Source organism: Notolabrus celidotus, chromosome 10, assembly GCF_009762535.1.
Source record: "Notolabrus celidotus isolate fNotCel1 chromosome 10, fNotCel1.pri, whole genome shotgun sequence".
Classification (NCBI taxonomy): domain Eukaryota; kingdom Metazoa; phylum Chordata; class Actinopteri; order Labriformes; family Labridae; genus Notolabrus; species Notolabrus celidotus.
In genome coordinates this window covers 33,504,271-33,525,800 of record NC_048281.1, presented here as the reverse complement: position 1 = coordinate 33,525,800, position 21,530 = coordinate 33,504,271, and the positions used below count along the sequence as shown (strand labels likewise).

The window sequence follows — 21,530 nt, the reverse complement described above, 5'->3', positions numbered from 1 at the left end:
TAAATTTTTTAATCTATCCTCTTCTTTTTTATCTGTTATAATGTCGTGTCCTTAAAAGAAAATGTGTTCTTTAATGCCTTAATTTATTTATTTATTATATATTTGTTTTATTTTTTTAGATTTTCATCTTATGAAGTCATTCATTTTATTTTTCTGTTTTTTAAATATAACAATGATTTTTTTAGCTCTACTGTTTTACCTCTTTATTTTGTTTAATTTGCATTTATTATTTTTATTTTCTTAATCTACCCTTTTCTATTTTGTCTAATGTGATGTGGTCTTTTTCTTAAAACCTTTTTATTGCCATGTAATGCTTTTAACTTATTTATTTATTATTTATTTAATTATTATTTAATTATTTATTTATTTGTTTATTCATTATTTTATTTTATATTCAATTTATTTAAAACAACTCTATAACACTGATTCAATGCTGTGCTGTTTCATCATTGCGTTTATTCTTTTTAACATTTTGTGTTGTATTTTCTTTTTTGCATTGTTAGAGTTTCTACACTCCTCTGTCAGTTAAAGGTTAATTCTGTCATCCTCCTGAATCCTGCCATGCTTTGTTTTTTAAAGCACTTTGCAAACATGTGTTTTTAAAAGAGCTATTCAAATAAAAAATATTATTATTACATTATTTTAATAAACACCAGAGGAAAGAGACAAGGATAACATATACTAATACAGACAGGAAACACAAGCACAAGAAGAAAACACAAGATAAGCTCTACAAATAAAACACTACTAAGGAAAAACTCAAACAGACAAAATCAACTCATAAGATGACAGAAATACAAATAATCTAAGAGTTTAAATGAAGTTATAAAAACCTCTCTGTGGTCTCTGCATCCGACTGAATGTCCCTCAGAAACACAAACACATGTAAGATCTCATTTCACTCTCTCAAACCTGGACTTTATAAAACCTGAACACACACGGTGCTTTGACATTTTTATTCTGACTGCATGAAGTTGAAGTTGAAATCGGTAATGACCTAAAAACATCCTGATTATCAAACAGATTAACTTCATTTTACAGCTTCATATTTAATCTGTGGATCCTGTCAGATAATCTGGAGTTATCAGATGTTTTGTTCACCTTGATCACTGAGAGCATAGAGATTATCTTCATCTCTATTAATCTGAATTATCTGCATTATCTGCATGTTTGAGATTAGCATTGATAAATCAGTGATCAGTGTGACGGAGCTCTACGGTCACGAAGGACAAACACTGAGACTGAAACCCAGCACCATACAGCAGATTAAACCGGAGGCAGAGAGTCAGATTAACCTGATAACAGATCAATACAGTTTGATTTGGTCACAGCAGCTGAGTCATCACACATCCTGCTGTCCACAGTCTTTGTCTCAGGAGGAAAGACAGCTCTGCAACCTGGTCCTGTTCAGACTCGTGGCTCCAATAACAGTGAAATACTGATTATGAATTATGAGTTATGATGAGTCATCAGTGAGATTATCATCTGACTGTAAACATTTCTAATGTGTGGATTTATAGCACTCTGCCTGTGAAGGGTTCTGACTCCTCTCTAACACGTCTCTCATGTCTCACACCTCTCAGGTCTCTCATGTCCTTCCTGTCTTTTGTGTCTTTCATGTTTCCTTTCCCTCTGATCTGTCAAGTGTCTCTCATCAGTCATCTCTTTCTCATCGGCTATATCTCTAGTATCTGTCAAGTCTCACGTCTCAAGTGTTTCTCATGTCTTTCATCTTTCTTGTGTCCCTCTCATCTGTCTTGTCTCTCACATCTCACAATTCTATTATAATTCTTGTATATTTCAAGTCTCTTACACTTCTCATGTTTCTCATGCCTTTCATGTCTTCCATGTTTCTCGTGTCCCTCTCATCTCTCATGTCCCTCATGCATTTCATGTCACTCCCATCTCTCTCGTCTCATGTTTCTCATGTCTTTCGTGTCTTTTGTGTGTCTCGTGTCCCTCTCATCTGTCATCTCTTTCACATTTCTCAAGTCTGTCTCTCATGTCTCTACTGTCCCTTATGGCTCTTATGTCTTTATTATCAGTCAAGCCTCATGTCTCTCATATCTCACACTTCTCATGTTTCTTGTGTCCCTCTCATCTGTCTTGTCTCTCACATCTCACATTTTTCTCATGTCTCTTGTATCGGTCAAGCCTCACATATTTCAAGACCCTTACACATCTCATGTTTCTAATACCTTTCGTGTCTTCCATGTTTCTCATGTCCCTCTCATCTGCCAAGTCTATTACATCTTTCATCTCTCTCTCATCTTTTATATCTCTAGTATCTGTCAAGTCTCACGTCTCAAGTGTTTCTCATGCTTTTCATGTCTTTCATCTTTCTTGTGTCCCTCTCATCTGTCTTGTCTCTCACATCTCACATTTCTCTCATAATTCTTGTATCGGTCAAGCCTCACATATTTCAAGTCTCTTACACATCTCATGTTTCTCATGCCTTTCATGTCTTCCATGTTTCTCGTGTCCCTCTCATCTCTCATGTCCCTCATGCGTTTCATGTCACTCACATCTCTCTCGCCTCATGTTTCTCATGTCTTTCGTGTCTTTTGTGTGTCTCGTGTCCCTCTCATCTGTCATCTCTTTCACATTTCTCAAGTCTGTCTCTCATGTCTCTAATGTCCCTTATGGCTCTTATGTCTTTATTATCAGTCAAGCCTCATGTCTCTCATATCTCACACTTCTCATGTTTCTTGTGTCCCTCTCATCTGTCTTGTCTCTCACATCTCACATTTTTCTCATGTCTCTTGTATCGGTCAAGCCTCACATATTTCAACACCCTTACACATCTCATGTTTCTCATACCTTTCGTGTCTTCCATGTTTCTCATGTCCCTCTCATCTGCCAAGTCTATTACATCTTTCATCTCTCTCTCATCTTTTATATCTCTAGTATCTGTCAAGTCTCACGTCTCAAGTGTCTCTCATGTCTTTCATGTCTTTCATCTTTCTTGTGTCCCTCTCATCTGTCTTGTCTCTCACATCTCACAATTCTCTCATGTCTCTTGTATCTGTCAAGCCTCACATATTTTATGTCTCTTACACTTCTCATGTTTCTCATGACTTTCATGTCTTCGATGTTTCTCGTGTCCCTCTTATCTCTCATGTCCCTCTTGCGTTTCATGTCACTCACATCTCTCTCGCCTCATGTTTCTCATGTCTTTCGTGTCTTTTGGGTGTCTCGTGTCCCTCTCATCTGTCATCTCTTTCACATTTCTCATGTCTCTAATGTCCCTTATGGCTCTTATGTCTTTATTATCAGTCAAGCCTCATGTCTCTCATGTCTCACACTTCTCATGTTTCTTCTCGTGTTTCTTGTGTCGCTCTCATCTGTCTTGTCTCTCACATCTTTCATCTCTAATGTCTCTCAAGGCTCTCATGGGTTCCTTTCTCTCTAATATCTCTCATCTCATGTTTCTCATGTTTTTCATGTCTTTCGTGTGTCTCGTGTACCACTCATCTGTCATCTCATTCACATTTCTCATGTCTCTAGTATCTGTCATGTCTGTCTCTCATGTCTCTAATGTCCCTTATGGCTCTTATGTCTTTATTATCAGTCAAGCCTCATGTGTCTCATATCTCACACTTCTCATGTTTCTTGTGTCCCTCTCATCTGTCATGTCTCTCACATCTCACATTTTTCTCATGTCTCTTGTATCTGTCAAGCCTCACATATTTCAAGACCCTTACACATCTCATGTTTCTCATGCCTTTCGTGTCTTCCATGTTTCTCATGTCCCTCTGATCTGCCAAGTCTATTACATCTTTCATCTCTCTCTCATGTCTCATGTCTCTCATGCGTTTCATCTCTCTCACACCTCTCTCGTCTCATGTTTCTCATGTCTTTCGTGTCTTTCGTGTATCTCTCATCTGTCATCTCTTTCCCATTTCTCTGATGTTTTTCAAGGCTCTTATGTCTTTACTATCAGGCAAGCCTCATGTCTCTCATATCTCACACTTCTCATGTTTCTTGTGCCTTTTGTGTATTTTGTGTTTCTCATGCCTTTCATGTTTTTCCTGTTTCTTGTGGCCCTCTCTTCTGTCATGCCTCTCACATCTCTGAATTCTCTTGTATCTCTCATATCTGTCAAGCCTCACATATCTCATCACTCTCAAGTTCCATGTTTCTCATGTCTTACATGTTCTTTATGTTTCTTGTGTCTCTCATATCTGTCAAGTCTCTCGCATCTCTCATGTCTCTCAAGATTCTTATGTCTCTCATATCTGTCAAGCCTCATATTCCTCTCACGTCTCATATTTCTCATCCCTCTCATCTGTCAAGTCTCTCACATCTTCCAGGTCTCTCATGCATCTCATGTCTCTTGTGTCTCTCATCTCTGTCTCTCATCTCTGACGTCTCTAGTGTCGGTAGAGTCTCTCATGTCTCACATTTCTCATGCCTGGCATGAAGTTCTCGTCTCATGTCTCTCATGTCTCTTGCATCTCTACTGTCTGACTTATCTCTCACCTCTTCTTTCTCTAATGTCTTTAATGTCTCATATGTCTCTCGTGTCTCTTAAAGTCACACAAACAAACTGAGAATGGTGCGTTCAGGGTCTGCTGGGAGAGTCTGTCTCCTGTGTGTCTGATTCTGTCTGCAGGCTGAATGTTAATAATCAGTGTCAGTTTGCTGTTTCTGCACAGAGACATAGAGACATAGAGACACAGAGATACAGAGACACAGGGAAACATTCTCTGATGATAGATCCAGACCCAGCAGAGAGCTGCAGGGAGCCGCCTGATAATGAACATAAATCCTGTTAATCCAAAAGTGTGAATAACGTCTGAATCATTAATGTTGGTGCGAGAGATCAGAGTTAATCACTGCAGCTGTTTGAGGCAGACAGAGTCAGGAGGAAACAGACTTTATTTCTGCTACAGGGAAAATATTTCATGATATCACCTCTTTTTATTCCTCCTCTTTCCTCTCTGATTTTAGTCTTTGTTTAGATGTTTGGTAGTTCTGCCGAGCACAAGCCAGCTGCTGCAGGATGCCCAAATGTGAGGGATTGTAGGCTACTGCCAAGCTTCTATAAGACATGAAAAACACGTGAATGTTTGCAAAACGATCGATAGATTCTGCGTGAGAGGTTTTGTGATCAGGTCAGTTTGATGTGATCGGCAGCAGGAGTCAGATTTCAGCTCATAATTCAGTAATCTGTTAATCTGATGGAGCAGCTGGCTCTCTAACACACTCTGTCTCTGATCCAGAATCACAAATCCACAGAAAATCCTCCAAACTCAGCTGCTGACTCACAGACGGACACACAGGAGGAGTTTTTATGAGCTCTGATCCATCCTCCCTGTGGGGGGGAATATCGCTCTGTTTGCGAGTTACTCTGAGATCCTCTGAGACGCTGCAGATTCACGGTCTGCTCGCCACAGTCTGCACTAAACCCTGCTGGACTCTGCCTGCACACATGGTGTTATTAGTAATGATGATATTGTTGGAGTTTGAATTAGTTAGGATTTGGTATTCTACAGTTTCCTGTTTACTTATGCATAACCCTAGACCTTTCTGGAGTCCCTGAGCTCCCTTGTCTCGTACATTCCTCTGAGTCGACGGCCTGCTGCTGTGGACGTGCCAGACTCCAGCTGCTACAACTACTACTATCCGTCTCCCCACTATCATCTCTCTCTCTCTTCATCTCCCTCTATCCCTCTCTCCGACACGGTCTCAGCAGATGTGTGTCTAACATGAGTCTGGTCCTGCTGGAGGTTTCTGCCTGTTAAAGGAAGTTTGTCCTTGCCACTGTAACTTGGCCCCCTTTAAGATAGTTGATCTCAATTTGAGAAGGCCTGGATGAGGGAAAGTATGTGGAAGAGCATCTCTTAATTATGCTGCTATAGGCTTAGACTGCCATGGGACCTGACACACTGGTATCCTATCTCCCTGTCCCATTAAAAGTTCCTAACCCTAGACCTTTCTGGAGTCCCTGAGCTCCCTTGTCTCGTAGGTTCCTCTGAATCTCTGCTGCTGTGGACGTGGTCCAGACTCCAGCTGCTACAACTACTACTATCCGTCTCCCCACTATCACCTCTCTCTCTCTTCATCTCCCTCTATCCCTCTCTCCAACACGGTCTCAGCAGATGTGTGTCTAACATGAGTCTGGTCCTGCTGGAGGTTTCTGCCTGTTAAAGGAAGTTTGTCCTTGCCACTGTAACTTGCTAAATGCTGCAAAGTGCTCTGCTCATGGTGGATTAAGATGAGATCAGACTGAGTCCTGTCTGTAAGATGGGACTGGATCTTGATGTTGGGTCTTTGTTAATAATAGAACATAGAGTACGGTCTAGACCTGCTCTGTTTGGAGTCTTCAGATTATGTTTGTTGTGATTTGGCTCTATCTAAATAAAGATTGATATCAGTGCTCTTAAATTAGGGACTCCACAAAATGTTCGTGTGGCTTCTTCTGCACAAATGAGACGGACACTAACAGAACCAGACATAATGGACACAAAACTGCAGGCTCACACAGGCCAGGATGCAATGAAGAGACTGAGCTTATTTTAACAGTCTGGGTCGGTGCACAGGTAATCAATATCAGCAGAGCAAACAAATCCAAAAAGAAGCAGAAGTCAACAAGCCAGGCTACGGTCAAACGCTAGAAAAACTCACGAGGGAAGAAGGCAGAAATGAGGCAGGACACACAGAGATAATCAGGGGATAACAGGACGCAGGTGAGTGCAATCAGGGTGAAGGAGAACAAGGTGCAGGATCTGAAAGACAGAGACCGAGATGATCAGTTTCTGCCTCTGCTATTTGCTTATATTCAAATGATGCAGTATGCAGACATTAGAGGCAAATAGAGAGAGATGTTTATTTCTGCGAGGAGTCATTTTGCTGTTTTCTCTAAAAACATGAAAGTTCGTAAAGAAGCAGAGAAAAGCTAATTTAGTGGAAAAATATTGAAGCTGTTGGCAAAAAGCTTCTCTAACAGCTCATCATGTCACGGTGGATAATCTTACAGAGTTGTAGCTGCGCTGCGAGGAGGCCCAGATAAATAAAAACATGGCAGACAGGTTCTGTGGGAAAAGAAGAAAAGCTGCAGAGGAAAAATGGGCAAATAAAGCTCTTTAGCAGTTTGTCATGAGGCACAGAGTGGCAGATTTAATATCAGAGATCATGGGATCAAAATAAAAACCTGTGGAGCGTCAGTCCGCTTTAATAACCTGCTGATATCTGAGGTAAAGCTTTTAGGCTGATCACTTCTCTACGTTTCTCTGTATCGGAGCAGCTAAATGAGGTTTCAGTACAGAGTGATGGACAGCTACTGTTATAATCTGTCTGCTTCAGCTCTGACTCACTGACGAACTCACTGACGAACTCACTGACGAACTCACTGACGAACTCACTGACATACTCATGGTGTAAAGTTTGAGTTCACAAGGATGAAGAGAGTCCAAAATATTCTCCTCAAAAAATGAAGGAACGTATTTTATAGTCGTACATCTTGTTATCTCTATAAAATCTTATTTTTGAATTTATATAAATGTTTTTATGAGTTGTGAAGAAGGTCTGCTATTTTTTTAACCCTCCTGTTATGTTGCGGGTTAAATTGAGCCTTTTTAAAAGTCTATTTTAGGCAGTATATTCCTTCCAAACCAGCTAAATGCAGCATCAAAATCTGGGCAGCATGTGAAGAAGAGGAGTCGTGTTAATTTATCAACATCACTTCATAAAAAAAAGAAAAATTCAAAATGTAAAATAAAAAAAACAAAAATCTATATCATGTAAACTATTGTATTTATATTTAGGGCTTTCCAATGTACATAAAAAAAAGTTTTAACATGAATTTAAATGAAAACGAGTGAGTTATCCTCATTGAAGCATGATCTGTGAGAGTTAAAGAACACCAATGGACTAGATCTTGATTTAAATGGTTAGAAATGGAGTTAGAAATTAGATTTAAATAAAAATGTGTTTTGGGATTTTTTGGAGTTCTGACACTTTTGGATAATTGAATATGCCCTGGGTCAAATTGACCCAGGAACATTATTGCTGTTGCAGAGAAACGAACATAACAGGAGGGTTAAAACAAAATAGATTATTTTCCCAGCAGTCTATTCATTGCATTCTTACAGTTTAACTCCATGCACATGCTTGCAAACACAGAAAGCAATACATTTAAATATTTGGGTAATTTAAACAATTAATTTATTAAATTTGAGTGATGTTTTGCAGAACAATGACAAGAGAAATGTCAGCTGTTACTTCAAAAATGCAGTTTTTTAAAAACAGAAAGTAACATAAGATCTGTAAAATGACTGTATCAGGCAGAGGTCTGCAGGGTCGTCATCACCTGTATTTGTATTGTGACGGTCATTTTTCTGATTCATGACAAGCAGCTGTGATGCAAATGTGCAGTATTATTTATTTCTGAATGTGCAGAAGTGTTTTAGTATTTATTTATTTGCACAGTTTTAATTTATTCACATCTATTATCTGTTTTGTTTCTTTTATTTCAAATATCTTTATTGAGTTTCCATCACATATGAAAATAGAAAACACAACACACAAAAACACAAAAAATAATGAGACATAGAAAACACCAGGGTTTCTGTTTTGTTTTTTAAGATGAGCCATGCTCACACTTTCATTCTGCTCTCCATCTCTGATGTTTTTGCTGAATGACAATAAAAGGAATCTTGATCTTGTATTCTGATAGGTAATCAGAAGTGGGTGTGGCTTATAACTGCAGTGATTTATTTTTAGCTCTCTTACAACATTTATCGTCAAACATTTGAATTTCAGATTGAAGGAAGTCCTGTTCCTTCTGTTCTGGTAGATTGTGTGCCTTCAAATTAAACTGATCCACCCTAACTAACTGTATTCTAATCTGTTTTTCTCTCATGCTCATTATTTTTATTTTTAACTCAAGTTTTCTGAACTGTCTGCCTCTGATCTGTCTCTCTCCCCCTCTGTGTGAGACTGTTTCTCTGAAGTTTGAACTGAACTTCGACTGGGTTGAAGTAGAGGAAATTAACACATACAGTTAAAAACTAAAAATCACTGTTATAGCAGAAGAAAAACACAAGGCGGGAGGACCCAAGTGTGGACAATAATAGAAAAGAGACTAAAAGGCGAAACAGGAAATCTTGCTTTGAATGTCCAACTCAAAAAAGCATCCTTCAGAGAGGAGAAAGTCTGGAGTTTCTTGTGTTTAGTCTTGTATTTTCCTAGTTTTGGAGTCATTTCCTGTTTTATTTTGGTAGATCATGCTTTGTTTCACATGAGATTTGTTCAGTTCCTTTAAAGGTGACATATCACGCTTTTTTCATCAATATATATTGGTCTAAGAGGTCCCCAAAACATGTCTTTAAAGTTTATGCTCAAAAAAACACTTTGAAATCAGATTTTGGTCTGCCTGAAAAACCCTCTTCTTCAGCCCTCCTCAGATCAGTCTGTTTTCTCTCTGACCACGCCCCCTCAGGAAGTGGATGTACCCTGGGCTATCCAGCACGTTGCTCTAATGTTTACATGATGGCTGAATATACACGGCTGCTCACAGACCTGTGTTACTTCACCCCTCTGAATCTGATCCAGAATCTGATCCTGACCGAGAGGCGCCTGCAGCAGGACCTTTCTGAACCATTGGTCATAGATTTAGTGTTTCTTGTTGTTTTATTTGTCAGTATGTCGACGTTTGTCTTGGTACACAGCTAGGAACATGTGGCTATGTGGCTATGCTAACTAGCGCTAGCACTTATCCATGATAAATACAAATCATCCACTAGATCTTCAAATCTGCAGACGTGGGGAGTAAAACCGACCTCTGCCAGAAAGGCAGCCGGACCTTTCTGAAGGATTGGTCACAGATTCTGTGTTTCTTGTTGTTTTATTTGTCAGTATGTCGACGTGTGTCTTGGTACACAGCTACAGCTACAGCTATGAACATGTAGCTATGTAGCTATGCTAACTAGCGCTAGCACTTATCCATGATAAATACAAATCATCCACTAGATCTTCAAATCTGCAGACGTGGGGAGTAAAACCGACCTTTGTGTTTATTAAGACAGCCTACAACTAGCATGCCTCCCTCCTAAGCTCCTTGTTAGCACACATGTGTGCAGGGAATGAAAAACGGAGGAGGGATTGAGTTGTATTTTATACAGTCTATGGGCTGAACAAGCTCCGAGCTCTGACTTCCTGTTACAGACCGGATATTGTTGTTACGTAACAAAAACACTGAAAACTGAAACGGCTGGTTTTAGACACATTTACAGAAAGGTGGAGAAATCAGAACAGGGGCAGAATGGATTCTTTTCATTCTCGGGGGGTTTGTAGACAGGGACACATATTTCAGGTAGAGAACCATTAAAAAGTCCATTTTGCATGATATGTCACCTTTAACTAACAGGATTGTTTCGTGTGAACTTTCTAAAAAAAAGTCAAAAAACAAGAGAAATACCTGAAAATAACTCAACAGCACTTATATGAGTACATCATACAGTTTCAACATATCTTTGTCTTTGTTTTTCTGCCATGTAGGCTCCTGTATCATCAGCTTACATGTTGATAATAATGCAGGTGAACAGTAACAGATCATCTGTGTGCAGACTAAACTACAGTGGGATTAGAATAGAGCCTTGAGGGACACCAGAAGAGGACTTTATAAAATGTGACTGTGACCTCTCGGCCTTCACGGAGCGTTTTAACTGGATATCATCAGAGAGGCCAAAGAGCAGAGCCTGAAACAGTCATCCATCTCTGCACGCAGCATCACTGCTGTCCACAGAGGACAGAACAGGACGAGTTTGGAGTCTGTTATTATTTTTACCACAAACTGGATCAGTGAAACCCTCTGGAGGTCTGCCTGTGGTCCTCCTTACAAACAGACCTCAGTGCAGCTCTCTAAAGTCTCTCCTCCTCTCTCGGTCTCTCAGTGTTTTTGTGTCTTACAGATTTTCATACTTGGTCACACTGGTGTGTTTGTGCACTCGCCTGCAGATGCTCCTCTCTGCCGGCATGAATATGAGATTTTAAATTTAAGCCCTGCAGCTTTGCATAGAGAGTGTGCCGTAACACAATCACATTCAGGGCTGTGCAGGATTGCCTATTATCCCACAGGGGAGGAGGCGACAGCAGATCAGCCTGCAGACATTAGTCTGTGTGAGTGACAGCACACAGCAGGTATAAAACATGCACCTTTTATACGAGGAGAATCAGTTATAGAGCCCACAGACTCTGACAGTCACAGTTTCATGGGTCCGTTTAACGTTTCCTCTGATGCCAAAGCTAGTTTTATGTTAGTTTTCCAGGAAGTCGGGGTATAATCGGCTGTATGTGAGGATGTAAAGTGCAGAGGAAACAGAGAGGAGAGCTTTTAAAGGAGGAACCTGGAGTTTCTTTTCATTGAAAGACAAAAGCTCAGAGTTTCAGGATCTCTCCTCTCTGCTCAGTGGCTTCTCTCCATCCTGACTCCAGCTCACATCCAGAGAGAGGCAGGGGTTACCTGGGCCGGTCATCAGTAGTCAGAGTTATTCTCACCTGAGTGTGTTTCCACTGAGAGAGGAAGCTGCAGGGGGTTCACACCTTTCAGAATAAATCAGATTAACCCAGTACGAGACATCAGATCTGCTTTATGAGGGCAAACAGATTTCAAACGGCTCATGTTAACTCTGATTTGGCAGACACTCCGCGGTGCATTATGACACAGATAGATTTAATATGTAGTGATAGTCGATCCAGATTTGGTTCAGGCTGGGATTTTCATTTGGCTGACATGAAGCTAGTAGACATAAAAATATATGAACATTGGTGAAATATTATGAGATCCATCTATGAGTCTCTCATCTTGATGTTACACCAAATCTGCATCAACTTTCAAATGCCAAGATTCATTCACAAGCAATCTGTATTTTTATAGCTCCAAATCACAACAAATATCCTCTTTCCAAACAGAGCAGGGCTAGACCGTATTCCATGTTCTATTATTAACAAAGACCCAACATCAAGACCGGATCAGATCCAGTCCCATCTTCCAGACAGGACTCAGTCTGATCTCATCTTAATCCACCATGAGCAGAGCACTTTGCAGCATTTAGCAAGTTACAGTGACAAGGACAAACTTCCTTTAACAGGCAGAAACCTCCAGCAGGACCAGACTCATGTTAGACACACATCTGCTGAGACCTACCGTGTTGGAGAGAGGGATAGAGGGAGATGAAGAGAGAGAGAGAGATGATAGTGGGGAGATGGATAGTAGTAAATGTAGCAGCTGGAGTCTGGCACGTCCACAGCAGCAGAGATCCAGAGGAACCTACGAGACAAGGGAGTTCAGGGACTCCAGAAAGGTCTATGGTTAGTAACTTTAATGGGACAGGAAGAGTTAAAGTAAGAGACAGGCAGAGAGAGGAGAGAGAGGGAAAGACAGGATCCCAGTGTGTCAGTCTAAGCCTATAGCAGCATAACAAAAGCTGGTCCAAGCCTGATCCAGCTCTAACTATAAGCTTCATCAAAAGGAAAGTTTGAAGCCTACTCTTAAAAGTAGAGAGGGTGTCTGCCTCCCGGACCCTGACTTGTAGATGATTCCAAAGGAGAGGGGCCTGATAACTGAAGGCTCGACCTCCCATACTACTTTTAGAGACTTTAGGTACGATGAGCAGGCCTGCATGTTGGGAGTGTAGTGTTCTAGAAGGGTAATAGGGCGCTATGAGCTCTTTAAGATATGAAGGTGTCAGACCATTAAGAGCCAAAAGAGACCATCTTGAAAGTGTTTAAAAAGTCCGGTCTCAGTTTGATTAATGTTTGAATGTCTCACCGTTTGTCTTCTGTCCTCCTCAGATAACTGTAACAGTCCGTTGGTGTCCTCATTACCTCAGTCGTCCTTCAGGAGCTCGTCTCAGTCGTCCTTCAGCTCCGCGGCTCACAACGCCAAGATCAACAGGAGAGACGGTGAGTCCAGAGGAGGGTCTGATATAAGGTCTTAAACCTGCTGTGTTTGACATTTCACAGACGTAACTTCTTAACTTACCTGGAAAACAAACAACACCTTCAGACACCAAACACACACCTGGACACACTGACCTTTACCTCCTCTCTATCCCCCCCTCCTCAGGAGCAGGAGGCTGGTCCCCCATGGTGACGGACCGGGAGCCCTGGCTGCAGGTGGACCTCAGGGAGCAGGTGGAGGTGACGGCTGTGGCCACACAGGGGCGCTCTGCCAGCTCAGACTGGGTGAGCAGGTACCTGCTGCTGTACAGCGACACGGGCCAGGTGTGGAGGCAGTACAGACAGGAGGACGGGGGAGGGGTGAGTCTGACACTTCATCATGTTTACATCACGGAGGCTGCGATTCCTCAGGGGTTGACCTTTAATCAGTAACAGGTACGCTTTCTGGAAGAGGGGGTGAGATTAAACCGGGCTGTTTGCTCCTTTAGGTGGTGTTATGAACCCAGACATGATGGTGTTGGGTTTTAAATCCTGTCTGGAGGGGAGAGTGTCTGCAGGTTGGGGTTTATGAGAATTAAAAAAGGTATTAATGTGGTCAGACTTACGTGAAACAAGCAGCAACATTTGGTTTAAACCTGCAACATCCATCAAACACCATCCACTCATTCTGCACAGCCTTATTGGAATAAAGGTTAACTTCAGTCTGCAGCTCTCCTCCTCTGTGAGCAACAGGGACCTGGATAACAACCAGCCAAATCCACAATCTGTCAGGGTCAGGGCTCATCATGTGGGAACCATGACTGTCTGCAAATCATCCAACATAACGAGGATGAGACATTTAAGCAACCTGGAGACGCCTGAAACCTGCCGCCTCAGTTACAGGGAAGCTAAACAATGTAAGAGAACACAGGGATTCAACCTCTGGAGACCCTGATGTGTGGAAAATGTAACACAGATATCAGGAGAACACAACAGGAAGCATTGCTCCGTCAGGGGGAAATAATCAGATGTGGATCCTGACGCTGTGGAGTCTGATGTAAGTCCAAACAGGAGTTATAGAAACCTTCAGAGAGACTGACTTTACACCGTCTCTCTGTGTTTATATCAGCAACACAACAACTGTCAGCTCATTAGACAGCTGTGTGTGTGTGTGTGTGCGTGTGCGTGTGCGTGTGTGTGTGTGTGTGTGTGTGTGTGTGTGTGTGTGTGTGTGTGTGTGTGTCAGACTAATTGGACTGTGTCTGACATTTTAAACAGCAGAGGTTCAAAGGTAAGAGCTCAGAGGAACCTGAGGAGGATAATGAGGAGCAGCTCCTGTTTCCTGTCTGCATACTCACACACACACACACACACACACACACACACACACACACACACACACACACACACACACACACACACACACACACACCTCTGACTGAACACACAGCAGCGTGTACAGCCTGCCGTATGGCTTGGTGTTGAATGATCATCTCTGTAAACAGTCGTCCACACGGACGATGTTTCAAATGTGAGATTATGAGGAATGATTTTCGTGTCCGCTCCGTCAGCCTGACCGTCTCCTCTCTGCTTTAAGTTTCTCAAACCTCTGCAGCGCTGACATGAAACAGACAGTTCAGTGGGTGTTTGCTGTTTATTCAGCTACAGCCTGAGGCTGAATATATTTACCGATGTAATAAACTGAGCTAATTATAGCTCTGACATAAAGACTGAGCGCAGGGCTCTAACCAGCCGACTGAGTTTAATCAGGAACAAACAGAGACAGATTCAAAGTGAGAGAAAGTAAATCATGGAGAGTCAGTCAGCCCGGGTGGATTAACTCTCATTCACTCATCGCTTTTAATGAGGGTTAAACATTTAACTAAGTCTGAAAGATGTGAGTGGAGAACTGAGTATCTATGAACAGAGGGAAGGGGAGGATTTAATGAAGTAAGGAATAAAATGTACCTGAAAGTTGGAGGGAAACTGTTGCTGGACTCTGAGATCCACAGAGGCAGGCAAGGCAAGGCAGCTTTATTTGTATAGCGCATTTCATACATGAGGGCAACTCAATGTGCTTTACATTAAAACATTAAAAGCATTGGAGACATTCAGACAGGCATAAAAGAACATAATTAAAATGACAGATATGATAAAACAGAAAAGAAAAGAAAAATTAGAAATATATTAAAAATCACATTAAATTTTTAATTTAAAGTGAGTTAAAATAATCTAAGATAGGAAGGCAGAGTCAAATAAAAAAGTTTTAATCTTTGATTTAAAAGAGGTGAGAGTTGGAGCAGACCTGCAGCTTTCAGGGAGTGTGTTCCAGATCTGTGGAGCATAATGACTAAACGCTGCTTCACCATGTTTCCTTCTGACTCTAGGGACTGAAAGCAGACCAGTACCTGATGACCTCAAACCATCAGCAGGATTTTAAAGTCTATTCTCTGACAGACAGGAAGCCAGTGTAGAGATCTAAGAACTGGAGTGATGTGGTCTACTTTTGTTGGTCCTTGTTAGGACTCGAGCAGCAGCATTCTGTATGAGCTGCAGCCGTCTGATGGAGGATAAATCTTACAAACTCCACAGAGAGGCACACCCCTAAAGAGCGTGTCGCTCTGCAGTACTCAGATGAAACACTTGTCTCTATAGCCTGGTTGGTCACCTGCATCCTGTCCCGCTATTTTTCCACTTGCCTTTTCACAGCGACTAAAAGCGTTTGTTTTTTTTCTTAACCCTTAAACGCCTCCAGCAATTTTTGGGGCGCCAGACTCTCCTGAATTTATTTTGAATATGCTGAATGAGACAAATGTGGTATCAATGGAAAGCTGAAAATGTCTGCTGTAACTGATATTGTAAAGCTTGTTGATCGGATTAGCGGTTCAAAAGTTATCAAACATTTAAGAACAAGTAGTCACTCTACTTGTGGCTGTCCAGGTCTTTGAGGGCTACATTATATTTTGGGTTTTTTTTGCCTTTATTTGATAAGACAGCTGGAGAAAGACAGGAAACATGGGGAGCAGAGAGGTCAGGAGTCAAGCCAGCTACCTCTGCAAGGGCTGTAGCAGCTTTCTATGGGATGCACTTAGACCGCTAGGTCACCAGCGCCAAGGGTATTATGTTAAGTTGAAGAAGAAGAAGAAGAAGAGGAAGAAGAGGTTGAAGGAGGCTTTAAGTCTTGTTTATACTTCAAGTCTCACACCAGATGATTTTAGGCCCAATCTAAGGCTTGATTTGCCACCCCCAATTATCAAGGGGGCGTGGCCTGATTTAAGGTTTGTCATAACCAAGTATCTGTCCAAGTAATCATAGAGTGTGTGGTGTCAATAGGACTATTTTAATCCCAGGTCCAAGACTTGGGAGCCTCCTCAACCTTGGAGTCACAGAAAAGGGAACATGTTTGATAGTTGTGCTTCCAGGTCAGACCGCCTCTGATCGATGAGAGGACAGGGGTCATGGTTTGGGAAACTAACAAAACACTAAACTACCAAAGAAAAGGTGAAAGAAATATGAGCACTCCTGTTTTCTTAAATGTGTCAGTGGAAGTATGATTCTGCAAAGATAGACAAACAAATACTTTGACCTGAAACAGAAGAGAGATGAGAGTCACATCATGAGGAACAGAACAGAAAATCAAACTTTCTTTTGGCCAAAAACACAAACACCCAACTGAGACCAGGGAGACCTCAGCCTCCTCACAGCCCCCGGTCCTGCTGCCAGTACAGTACAGAAATAAAACCTTCATGTCGTCTTGTTTTACTCGATGAAATCAGCTCAGTTCTTCTTGTCTCTGCGTCCTCCAGATGTTCCTGGGGAACGTGAACTCCGAGACTGTCATGCTGAACAAGCTGTCCCCCTCTGTGAGGACTCGGTTCCTGCGCTTCGTCCCTCTGGACTGGAACCCGAGCGGCTGGCTTGGCCTCAGGGTGGAGCTGTACGGCTGCTCCTACAGTGAGTGAGAAACACAGATGGGTGGAATCAGTCCAGACTCAAACACTGAGAACAAGAAGTCTGGAAGTCTTATTTTTTATTTCTTCAGATATCCAGGTTTATAAAGTACACCAGAGACTCAGACCTTTTTACAGGCTGAACTTTAAAGACCATGAAACCAAAGAGTGTGTGTGATGACATCTTGAGGAAGAACAGTCGTCTTACTGTGTTTTTATAAGTTTATAAATGTTGTAAATTGAGATTTGTCCCCTGTAGTGTAACATTATTGAACTACTAAAGCTGAATAATGAAGGAACATCATTATCCTCCATTGATTCTGTTCCCCCGTCCTCTCTCTTTCAGAGTCTGACGTGGCGGACTTTGACGGCCGGAGCTCTCTGCTCTATCGTTTTAATCAGAAGTCGATGTCGACGGTGAAAGACGTGATCTCTCTGCGCTTCAAGAGTCGACAGGCGGAGGGGGTGTTGCTGCACGGAGAGGGGCAGAGGGGCGACTACATCACCCTGGAGCTCCACCGAGGAAAGCTGGCCCTCTACCTCAACCTTGGTGAGACCATGGACTGAATAGTAAATGGATGTAGTATTTGAGATGTCACCCATCCAAGGCTCTCAAGCTTTGAACTCAGTTCAGAGTGAGATTTTGGCAGCAGGTTTTATCCTCTCATTATGTCACAGTTCAGGAAAGACCCAAGAGCAGAATTAAGGCAGATAGTGATTTAATTCACAGCAGGCAAAGAAGTGTTCAGTCCGTTCCAAAGTTCAAAACCCAAAAGCAGTCCAACCAGGCAGAGGTACAGAGTCGGCATGCAAAATCCAAAAACAGGTTAACAGGCAGAGGTCGAATTCCAAGGAGACAAAGGCTGAGATACAAGCAGGCAGGAGCACACATGACAATCTGGCAACCAGCAAAGGAACTGACTGGCTTAAATACCAAGGAGTGATTAACAACAGGTTGCAGGTGTGTGTGAGCAGGAGAGAGCAGAGGGGGTGGGGCTAGGAGGAGCAGGCTGCTCCAGCAGTGTCCATGACACATTATCTAGATTTATATAGGCTGTATTTTGACTGCACTCTCTCTTACTCTTTCCCTAGCTCTCTCTTTCTTTCTGTGTAAAAGTAGTAATATCATTCAGTAAATAGCGTACGAAATCAATCAATGAGATCACTTCCTGTACACATTTGATACGAGGCTCCCACGTCTTCCAATCTGCATCAGTCAGTCTGCTACTGCGCATGTGCTTCCTTTTCTTTGGACCGTAACGTTGTTGCGTTGTTTTACCCGGATACAATGATGCTATTTTTTGATTGGCTGTTGGGTAGCTATATTTCTTTCTTTTTTTGGATTAGCTGGTGCGTGGCGAGGTCCTTCTGAACTCTACGGGAAACCCACTTGATTCCTACCTGTTCCACAGCTTAAAGAAAAGCGGCGCAACTTGGTGGGCGTCGTCCTAGTAATTATTCTGCATGAGAAAAACAAGGTGTGGCGTGTGGGCTTGAGAACAGGTTGAAATCATAGACTGTAAATAAAAATGGACAGCGTTGCTCCGCCTCTTCCCGTTATACGGTTCTGAAGCCAAAAAATCCGTCTCCTGGGCGCAGCCATTGTGCAGCCAGAGCCTGTGAAGCCACTGTAATAAGCTCCGCCCTACAGCGTGACATCACGAGAGGAAACAGGAAGTAAAATCCCGTTTTTTAAACTCTAATAACTAACGAAAAAGAAACTGTTCAGAAAAAAGAGGCCTTGAACACAAAACAGTCAAATACTAACTACATATCACCACAGCATACGGAGGAGAGAAACATTCGTACCACGTGTATTTATTTTTTAAAGTTTGACTGCAGCCCCATTCAAATGAATGGCGGAGACAGATTTTTTGACATATACTGCAGCCAGCCACCAGGGGGCAGTCACACTGCTGAAGCTTCACCTCCAGCCAGGCGAGCTGAACCCCTGGTTGAAATGCATGAGACTTGAGAGCCCTGCCCATCTGTTTCTGAAGCTAATCGTCAGCTGGTGCCATATTGGAAATGCTGAACTAAACTTCACCCGAGTTAGTGTGAGGTAAAGAGGCGGGCCTTTAGCATCCTTGCTAACAGCTACAGGGTGCCCGCCTGTCAATCAAGTCAGCCACGCCCTTATTTGGGCAAAACTCTTAAGTTTAATATCTCCAAAAATAACAAGTTATAGAATAATTCGCCCCCGTACAATGTGTGCTGATAGAGAAATGAGCTCCTCAGACCTAAAGTGTTTTTTGAACCAGGCTGTAAACATGTTTATTTCTGCTGTAAAGATCGTCTTCTTTGAATAGGTGTGTATGTGGTTTCCTGTGTTTCTGCAGCCAGCCTCTAGTGGACGCTTTGTGAACTGCAGTTTTTAACACTTCCACATTTGCTTCATATTTTAAGACTGGAGGTTGCCGCTTGTGTGCAAGTAAATGCTCTCGGATGTGTGTATGAACTCACTGTCACCATCATCATCCTCCCAGGGCTCCTCATTGATTATCAGAGGCGTCTGCAGGAAGCTAAATCCAGGATCAGTGTGTCCTTTAAGAAAGCCTGTTTGTCCATGTTCAGGCATTTTCATTATATGGAGATTTTCAGCCAGGTTTGATGTGCCAGCAGCAGACTGTAAACTCTCTCCAGATCATATTGAACTTCCTGCACTAAAAGAGAAACATGGGCAACTATAAACACAGTTTCTAAGAATATTTTATATATCAGGAGAGTTCAGATTCAACAGAAACTTGTAAAAGATAATAAAACATTTTTATGGATTTTTGATTTAAAAGCTGACTCAATCAGTCTCTGTCCTGAGCTGCTGTTAAAGTAATCTCTAAACAGTCAGCTGGTGTATTTTCCAGCCAGATCAGCCTCCCAGTCTTGATGAATTATAGATTCTCTGCTAAAGAAAGTGTTTTCTATTTTCAAAGTCTTAATCATTTTGTTCAAAGGATTCTACAAGAAGCTTTAAGACATCCCTGCTCTTACGTCTAGGTCACATGACCCCTGAAATCACCTGATTCAGGGCTGGATTAACCAAATCAATGAGTTTTTACAGCATGAATCCATCCATTAATCCTTTTACTGCTGCTTGTCTGGGGTCATGGAGGCAGCAGTTAAAGCAGATCGACCCAGACATCCCTCTCCCAAGCTCCTCCTGGGGAATCCTGAGCGTTCCCAGACTTGGTGGGAAATGTAATCCCTCCGATGAGTTCTGGGTCTTACTTGGGGCCTTCTCCCAGTTGGACGTGCCCGGAACACCTCTAAAGGGAGGCGTCCGGGAGGCGTCCTTGTCAAATGCCTGAACCACCTCAGCTGACTCCTTACGATGTGGAGGAGCAGGACCTCTCTCTAAAGGCTGATTTATACTTCTGTGTTGAATCAACAGCGTACCCTACGCCGGGGGTCCGCATAGCTTTGTCTTTCCCGCATTTACAACACTTCCGGGATCCCGGACATCGGCCGCACATCGGCCGTGTATTTCATCTCCTCCTCTCTATTCTTCATGTAATCATGTCTGTATGATAAACAGCAACATGTATCAGCTGTAGATTAACAGAACACGCTCTGAAACTCTGTGGAAAAGTAAACAGAGATCGTAGCGGGACCGGAAGCAGGCGGCCGGCTATCAGAGAGACCACACTGCCCTCAGGCGTTACGGCGGAGAATTGCTGCGCGACACGGACACACCGACGCACAAGTATGTGGGGCTCATGTCCGCGTCAGCCCCTGCTGCGTAGGGGAGACGCAGAAGTATAAATCAGCCTTAAGGCTGAGCCCTGACACCCTACAGAGGGAGCTCATTTCAGCCGCTTGTATCCAAGATCTTATTCTTTCAGTCAAGACCCACAGCTCATGACCTTAGGCGAGGGATGGAAGGTAGACCGACTGGTTTGCCTTCCAGCTCAGCGCCAGCACGACCATTTCACCCTCACTCCTGAACAAGACCCCAAGATACTAGAGCTCCCTCACTTGGTGCAAAGACTCGCTCCCCAACCAGAGAGAGCATTCCACTGTTTCCTAGGCAGAGACCCATGGCAGCATGAATTCAAACTTGATATATGCATGTTTTGTCTCATTGTTCTCCCGCTCTTGTTTTCTGTGTGTTTCCATCAGATGACACCCGGCTGAGGTTCAGCAGCAGTCGAGTCGCCGTCACGGTCGGCTCCCTTCTGGACGACCAGCACTGGCACTCTGTCCTCATCGAGCGCTTCAATAAACAAGTGAACCTGACCGTGGACTCGCACACGCAGCACTTCACCACCAGAGGGGAGGGGGACTCGCTGGAGGTCGACTATGAGGTCAGTACAAGCTGCACGGGAGACAGTCCTGTGACTCTTTAGCAGCAGGATCCGATCAGGTTCATATGAGGAGTCTTAGAAAGACTATGTTATCAATAAGATCAGATCAAATATTCACCTTGAAACCATCCAATATTTTAAATTCAGTTCAGTTTCAGAGTCTGGATGAGTTTAAGATAGACTCTTGTTTCAGCCTGTAACCCTGTGAGTAGATCCAGTCTGCTCAGAGTAAGTCTGAGTGTTTTTAAACTGACTGTGAGGATAAAGATGCTCTCATTATTCCAGCTGATGTAGGTCAGAAAATCTGCAGAGCATCAGTTTGGCTGCACACAAATTAAATGTACCTCTGTGTAAAGAAGGAGTAGCTGCATAAAGGCAACTTAAAAACACCAAA

General features: G+C 42.6%; 1 protein-coding gene across 1 annotated transcript in view; it reads left to right on the top strand.

Moving 5' to 3' along the window:
* Positions 1 to 21,530, top strand: part of LOC117820756 (contactin-associated protein-like 5) — a 52,153-nt gene that overhangs the window by 11,953 nt on the left and 18,670 nt on the right. The window contains exons 2-6 of the mRNA XM_034694675.1: positions 12,799 to 12,909; positions 13,073 to 13,266; positions 16,692 to 16,839; positions 17,182 to 17,385; positions 20,952 to 21,136. Of these exons, the coding sequence (XP_034550566.1) occupies positions 12,799 to 12,909; positions 13,073 to 13,266; positions 16,692 to 16,839; positions 17,182 to 17,385; positions 20,952 to 21,136 (842 nt within the window). The remainder of the gene's footprint in view (positions 1 to 12,798; positions 12,910 to 13,072; positions 13,267 to 16,691; positions 16,840 to 17,181; positions 17,386 to 20,951; positions 21,137 to 21,530) is intronic.